General features: G+C 43.7%; 1 protein-coding gene across 1 annotated transcript; it reads right to left on the bottom strand.

The window, feature by feature from the left end:
• Positions 1 to 3624: 3624 nt before the first annotated feature.
• LOC149374231 (uncharacterized) lies at positions 3625 to 5933 on the bottom strand. Its single transcript, XM_089594818.1, has 7 exons — positions 5838 to 5933; positions 4902 to 5020; positions 4599 to 4831; positions 4365 to 4516; positions 4216 to 4296; positions 3758 to 4153; positions 3625 to 3690 (listed from the first exon to the last, which is right to left on the bottom strand). The coding sequence occupies exons 1-7, from the start codon at positions 5931 to 5933 to the stop codon at positions 3625 to 3627; spliced, it is 1143 nt and encodes a 380-aa protein (XP_089450944.1).
• Between the last annotated feature and the right edge of the window lie 2198 nt (positions 5934 to 8131).

Genomic DNA, 8131 nt, shown 5'->3' with positions numbered 1-8131 from the left:
ATCAAGTCATGTGATTCACCTATATATTTATGATTAAAAAAAAATATATTTGTTTGCTGACACCCCAAGTAGAAAACGTTATTTTTTCACCAGTATAAATTTACTGGTCTTACGTTTTAATTTTATGAATATTTAACACATCGTACGGTCTTTTGAAGTGGTAGATTACAGAGCGACAATTAATGTTTTATAATCCAAACGATTACATAAAAAATATTCTAAGTGAATCAATAAACAAATATAAATAAACAGCTCTAGAAAAAAGTAATTATTGGTTTTGTGTAATATTTTTCAAACAAAATAATGATTGGATCATGTTAATATGGATAATGATTTTGATGAATCGAAAACTTATAAAAATAATAGTAATAATAAGTTGAATGATAAATATAAAAAAAAAAATTTCAATTAAAAGTAATAATTCTTTAACAAATTTGAAAAATCAAAAATTGCGTGAAACAAGGAAATTGTTGACAGAGTCCTACAATATCTACTTTAAGGTCGAAGGTTTCATGTATATACTCTACTCGATCCAGTTCTCCTCTCTATACCCACTGTTTCGATGGCTCGAACATCTCACTAAAGATGGAGCTGTAATGCACTTTTGCTGACGATTTGTGAGTAACATTTGAATTTTGCCACAAGAACTTAATTTTTTTTATCGTCTCACACCTATCTCATGTTTGTTTGTGTATAAATACAGTTTAATTTTTTTACGCTATTTTAAAATATATTTTTCGATGAAAGCATTGTTATTTACACTATCTTAAGAAAGGATATTTATATCTATGGGGTTGTTGATAATTGTATTGAAAGTAATACTTTCAAAAGATCCCGAATAAAATAAACATTTTAGATGACGTATTTGTGAATTAATTTTTTTTACTGGAATGAAAAAAGAACCAAAAATACGCATTAAACTAACAAGTAAAAGATCAATTTCTTCCGACAGCTTCTTATGAGTAATTTAAATAAAGATTGAGGTAATTTAATTCGTGAAAATTTAATTTTTCGTTTCATAATAAATATATTAAACTAGTTAAAAATTTTTGCATGAAGCAGTTATAATTTTGCTTTTGTAAACCAGCATCGTAACACAAATGTTTTACCCGACACTTACAAATTCGTGAATTCCTAGAATTTTCTTGATCAGACTTTATCTTTTACTAATAATTACTTATAAAGTAATCATAATTAAACATACTCAAATATTTCAATTTGATTTCTATTTTTATTCAAATAAGCCAATACATTTTGATCCAACATAATGTTAAAGCGCTTGTCGAATATTTCCGTACTGGTAATAGAAAGCCTTGGGTCCCATGCGTGAGAAACATGGGAAAAAGTATGAAATTACGATAAAAATCCATCAATAGTATCGATCCCGTGCTCCAGGAGTGAAAACCCTCGCAAGGATTCCCATAAGGAGTCAAGTGCACGCGCGCAACTCGGGACCTTTTTTCTCCGAAAAACCAACACAGTGGGGTCAATAATCGCCTCTCGGCACACAATCCCCATTTCCCGAGACTCCCTCCCTGTTCCTCTTTTCGCGTCCGCATCGGCGAGCCCAATGCCACGCCGCGAAATTCGCAGGCCATTAGTTCTTGGCCCACGCGCGGCAATTCGTCAAAACCAGCGCCGAGAGAGGGAGGGGGACAAATGTAGTATCAATAACGTCTCGCAGCTGTCGCCGGTCAAGCATACACCCCCGAAATTTCGTTTCGTGGATGGAATTTTACCTGACCTCCGCGGCCTACATGCACAAGCACGTAAAATATACGAGTGCACGAGGTTGTTTCCTCCATCGCATCGAAGACACACGTTTGGCTGACTGGCTTTCTTGTCGCCGCAATTTATCCTCCTCGCTACAAGTTATTACTACCGACGACGTTTCTCCTTTTTTTCCTTCAATTATCGATGTCATTCTTGTTTTTCTCGAAAAGATTAATTAACGCCGATATTTTTTGCCGCCTCGTTAGAGGAAGTCTCGTGCAGGTCAAACACATTGTTTTCCCAAAGCGCAGCAGGGCATTACGAAAATAAATCGGTTTTTGGCTGCGCGTGCGTTTCACTGATTGACAAACGTGTAATGGTGTGCAAATAATATCGTCAATTCAACCGATTATTTATCGTACACTTTGTAACGACTAGTTAGCCGGGCCATTTTTTTTCTTCATAAAAACGTGTCAAAGTAAGGAAGGAGAAAAAAAAAAAAATTATTTTTTTCAAGCCAAATAACGGAAAAGAGGGTGGGCTAAAAAGAGAGATACGACGTGGGGCCGTGGTTGGGTATACGGAGCCATCGGCAAATCGAGAAAGACGTCGTCGGCGTGGTCTGGCGTCGGGCTAAGCCTGCCGATTTGCGACATCCGCCAGCTAAATCCTCGACAGTGGCCGTACGTATGTATACGCACACACACGCGCACAAATATAGAACCCCTACGTGCACGCGAGCGAGCTGTCCTTTTCGCGTTTCGCTAAATAATAAATATGAGAAGGGGCTGCTTCCTTCGCTCCTTCGAGAGGTGCATACCCCCAGGGTGCCATTAGCGCGGCTACGACGCCTCCCGCCGTGCACGCACGCGATACCTCGCGCGCTGACTTCCTCTTCCCTTCTTTATACCATCGGTATACGTTCTCTTCTCGCTTCGGATGTCCTTTTTTTTTCTTTTTTTCCATTCCTCTCTCTCTCCTTTTTTTTTATTCGAGGCGCTGCTGAGCCAAAGTCGAGCTTGAGGAGCGAGTCTAATACACTTAGACGCCCGAAAGAAGAGCTATCGATTTTTTTTTTTCAATCCCATTTTCTGCTTGATTTTTGAAATTAAAATAATTAAAAAAAAAAAAAAAAAAAAAAGATTGACGAAAACCATTGAACAACTTCAAACTTCAAAGGAATCAAAAGAAATTGTTCCCAATTACAGGGAATACTTAACAAAGTTCTCTTGTACATCTTTGATATCTAAATTACTTATACCTTTTGGAAAATCTTTCAAAAAGGGCTTTATATGTCGTTTTAAGATCTCAAAAAAAAAAAAAAAAAAAAATTTACTCCTTACTCCTTGTTGAGAAAGAAAAATCAAAGGATCCAAAGATGAAGCTTTTGATGCTATTAATTAACTACATTCGACATTATCTTGTATCTAAAAATTATATCCCCGCAGCCATAGATCTGCTTCAATGTTCGTTTATCCTCTTGAGCTTCGAGCAAAGGTTAAGATCACATCAGATCGAGCGAGACAAGGGAGGAAAAACATCTTACAGGTCCCAGATATCAATTTTTACACATCTCGTCGTAGACATTAATACACACCCGCGAGTCCCGCACACACGTACGGAGAGACTCTGTCTAGGCTGTACACATCGCTACACGACATCTGCTATCGACATGTCACCAATGCAGCCTATACACCCATCCTCCGCGTACACTCGCCATACGCTTGGACTAAAAGCTGAAAGGGTACGGACGACATCCGCAAAATGAAAGCCTCCGACGCTGCCAGAGATCGCGATTTCTCTCTATCCTCGGTCGGTGTGCCTTTCCCGCGACAAAGGCCGAAAAAGAATTTTATAATTGCCCCGCTCGGTGAAAAGGCAAAGATCCGCTCACAATACACCAACCCTCGGCTAGTTACCCGCCAAGCCGTGCCTGTAGGCGTCGATGTACGCGTCCACGAAGCGCGACCTCGTTACCTAAACCAACAATATACGCGCCTCCACAATAAGAATCTTTCGTTTGCTTCTAACAACAAAAACTCACCAAGTATTCACGAACGGCTCGGACCTTGTTCCTGTCCCTCCGCGAAAGCTCCTCGTACTCGTTCAGAAGACCCTTCAAAGTTTCGGCCCTCCGGTACCATTCGTCGAGCTCCGAAAGGGGCTCGCTCGCTAACGATTTTCCGGTCACCCCGAACTTTTTCTCCCCCTTCTGGAAGACATTCGAGCCAAGCAACCAAATAAAAAATAAAACTCCCTTCGTATTCGTGTCCTTGCGGATTAAAAAATAAATATATGTATATACCCCGACTCCCAGCAACCGGTGTAAAAACTCGCTCAAATCCGGGGGCAAGGCGCCGCACGATTTCCTCTCGATCTCCTCGGCTATCAGCTGCTCGACCAAGCCCATCAGTCTCTTCGTCACGCCACTCTCGTTGCTCTGAAATCTCCCGAAAGGTCAGCCCTTCCACTCACCGCACACACGCACACCTGTATAAATACCTTGGACCCCGAATCGGCAGCCTTTTTCAAGTCGCCGAGTTTCCCTCTGCAATCACCCCCCGCGACCTTCTCGCCGTCCACCTAAACCAAGCGCCCCCGCGAAATCGATCAGAACGTATTAATAATCCTCCCGGCAAGTTTCCCCTTACCTGGGAAAAAATCGCGCTGACGATGTCACGGGCCAAATCCCCGTGGAGGGCGCGATAAATCTGCGACTCGTCGCTCGGGTCGTCCCGCGCGAGCAGCCCCGTCAGATTATTACCGGTTCCCCTCGGGGAAGCAATATTCACCGGATCATCCCCTAAAACGGAGAAAAGAGCCACGAGGTACAACACACAATACGCCCGTGTACGGGTTGCGAGTTTGAACAGTGCAACCCATACCCAAAGCCACGGATTTGAGGGACCTGCCAACGGGTGAGCGCTGCGTCGTTTCCACGGGAAACACATTTACCGAGTCCAACAGCCGCCCCAGTGGATCCACGGTCCTCGGGGTCCCGACCGACGAGTAGTTCTCGGGTGGCTGGGCTCGCTCGTCCCTCTTGCTACGCCTGGGGTATGACGAGTCGTGCTCGCCGTCGTGGAAGAGGGCCCGAGCCTGGCTCTCCAGTCCCGGGCTGCTTTTACAGCGAGTGTATACATACATGCCACGTATGAAAGCCAAAAAATGTGGGTGTGTATATATACATCGCGTGGAGCAAGTCCCGTTTGCGGAGCCGGTCCGCCATCTGGTCGACCCAAGCCAGTTGCTCGCGGGCCCTCAGAAGATCCGCGAGGAACGCGTCTAGCTTCCTCCTCCTCGACACCTGCGCAATTTCGTTCCACCCCACAAGGGGTGAAAAAGTCAACCACGCGGGTGTACATAAAATTGCCCCTGGGCTCCCCTGTCGTGGTATGCGCCCTTTCCCAGGGAGAGACAATGGGAAGTGTTATTAAAAATCCAGGCCCGCGGGGCAATTCGACCCTCGCTTGCGGAGGAATGAAGGGAGGCCGCGTGCAATTACGAGCTTGACCTTCCTGTTTATTATTCCTTGAAAAACTCCCGAGAGAGATGCCAGCAAAACGATGGACATTCCTTCGCGCGTGTGCGTATTATGCGTTACTTGGATAAAAGGAGGGGGGCAAAGTTCATCAATCGGCGCGAGGGGTGTGGGGTTGCACGCAGTTGTCAGCTCTCGAGTCGAGAGGAGAGGGTTGCCGAAATTACGGGGCGCGTAATCAATCAAGGAGAAGCCCTTGTCCCCACCTTTTGCGCGGTTGTGGTTTTTCGGGTGCAAAGGACGTCTGACGTAGGAGAAGGAAACGCCAAGCCGTCTGAAGGGCCGGAAACGGTAATATCGCCGGCCGCGGGCAACCGCTCCTTTGTCATTTTGTCATCCGCAGCGCGTAAGAAACGCGAAACGTCGGTGTGTGGCTGCTCTGCCGTGAATGGGGAGGACGGAGTTGGGAAAAACGAGAGAGAGAGAGAGAGAGAGATACGGAAATAATCAAATACCTATATGCCCTCTCTCTCTCTTTCTCTCTCGATGGAGGGAAAGGAGCGATTGGAATCTGACTCTGGATTTTTTTTTTTTTTTTTTTTTTTTTTTCAATGTGGCGAAAAAGGTAGAGGGGAGGACTCACGTGCGTGCGATGTGCATTGCTGCAAGAGTCGCCAGTTCGGGCTTCGGAGGGGAAGACGAGGACGAAGAGGGTTAGGAGTCGAATCGGTGGATTCATTCCGCTGGTACGTTCGATGTTCGAATTTCTTCGGATTGATGTAGCACTGTGCGAATATTTTTTTAGAACTTGAGGTTTTTGCAAGTGAGTATGGAAAAAAGGCAGAGACGGTCGAAAAGCCATTTAATTTACGATTCGCCGTCCACGAGTTGTGCGGGGGAAATTAAAAAGGTGCTATTAAGAATGAAAAAGGAACCCGTTGGGCTGCTAATTTACGGGCGGTCCGCGGCTCGGCATTACAATCGGCACTTGGTCGCTTTCCTTTTTATCGCTCTCACTTTCGCCACCTTTTCAATTAACCCTCGTTGAGTTAATGGCTCTATTTTTTTTTATTTTTTTTATTGGTCTAAAGTTATAGTTCAAGCGATTCAAGATTTTAACCCGAACTGAAGCTTAAAAAAAATTTAAATGATAACTTCCAAACAAGTCGTTATTTGTAATGGGGAGCATTTGAATTACGTCCACGAGAGTTTTGGGGGATATCGGAGTTGGAGTAATTTTTTTCGCACCAGGTCCCTTCGATCACGTAAATGCAAGCGAGCATCAGTCTCTCGAAAAAAGTGGGGAGCCCTTGAAAAAAAAAAAAAAAAAAAAAAAAAAGGTAATGCACGAGTAACCTGTTATACACAAATAGGACGTCAATTTTCGTACGCTTCCGTGAAAATCGTCCTTTTTTTCCTACTCCAAGCGAAAAAGAAAACGTAGCAATAAGAAGTATGACAAAGGGGGAGATGGCTATTTACCAGAGTACATAAAAAAAAAAAAAGAAGAGTTAGTGGCGTACAGAAAAACGCTCAAGCAATTTCGTCATTCGAGTGTCTATAGATGTACACGAGAGTCGTAATGTATTACGGAGGAAAAAAAAAAAAAAAAAAAAAGATAGAAATGCGGAAGGAATAATTTACGTGGAGGTTACGTGGATATAAATATCAATGGCACGCGAGCGAGCCTTTTAGGTTATTAAAAATACAGGAGGAGAGAGAGATAGAGAGAAAAAGATAAAGGACGACGGTGCGCGAGGGAGGAGGAATGGGAGAAAAATTAGCCTCTGCTTGCCTTTTTGATGTATCAAAGAGCGTGTGTTGTACACTTTCATCGAGTGCCGCTCTCTCTTGCGTCCTCTGCTCCTGTTTAAAATATTCGGGTGACTGTTCTGTGATTCTTTGTTATTATTTTTTCTCTTTCCCTGCAAATTTCAGAGATTTTCTTCCGATAAACTTGCAAAAGAAGCGCGAAGGTAACCAAAAGCCCATAAATTAGTCGCGCTCGCGTATGTGCGAATATTGCTGCACGCGGGGATCGTAATTTTCGTCGCGTCAAATTTATGCAAGTACACACAGCAGCGCGCGAGGCTTGAATATTACCAAAGTGTCCGAAAGTGAATTTCGTAACGAGTGGCGCAGCCGCTGCCCTATACCTCCTTTCCTGACTCCCAGTCTTATTTCTCCGATTCGTGCGTGAACTGCGGAACAAGTTTCCCCGTTTGGCTGAACGTACAAACACGATGTACAGGTTCAGTAATATTAAATGGTATACGTACTGAATCATCGAGGTTAGTTGAAAATAAAGTTTTTTTTTTTTTTTTTTCTAGCCAACGAAAATATTTTTTAGAGGAATCAGTTTTTGAAACAAATTATGGTATTCAAAATTTGTATCACTTGGTACAAGATACTCAACTAGACAAATTTCAGTTTCGTATGCAGCAGTAATATCCATTAAAATGACGCATCACATGAGTCAATCTCAAAATTACAGATGGAAAATTTTGTACGAAAAAACTTTTCATCGTTTTTTAAAAAACAAAAAAAATCCTGCCAGCAGCGCAGCCTTTCGCATTCAATTGAGAAAACCCCCCGACACCGAGCCCATCCTACTTCCTCCAAAAAAAGAAGCAACAAACAAAAAGAAAGGAAGAAAGAGCCAAGGCCCCGCAGGCACGTCCTCGCGCTCTCCGTCATTATTCCCACCACCCCACCCGTACACACCGCATCCGTATACGGTCCGAATCGACGGCGGCGCATCATTTTCCGAGCGCCCCATTCTTATTTTCCACCCATCCGTCCGACAAACAAACAACCCCCCCGAACTCCGTCATTTTCTCCTCCTCGGATTCTTCCACGCTTACTCATACGAATGCACGGAGGGGGCAGCAAAATACTCGTCGAAACAAACACAACGGGAGCGAAAGAGAAAGGGCG

The sequence above is a fragment of the Copidosoma floridanum genome, unplaced genomic scaffold (assembly GCF_036245765.1).
Source record: "Copidosoma floridanum isolate Cflo_tuat_1 unplaced genomic scaffold, Cflo_Japanese_pri ptg000021l, whole genome shotgun sequence".
Lineage (NCBI taxonomy): Eukaryota > Metazoa > Arthropoda > Insecta > Hymenoptera > Encyrtidae > Copidosoma > Copidosoma floridanum.
Note: the sequence above shows the minus strand (reverse complement) of the source record. Positions and strands in the feature narration are given on the sequence as shown.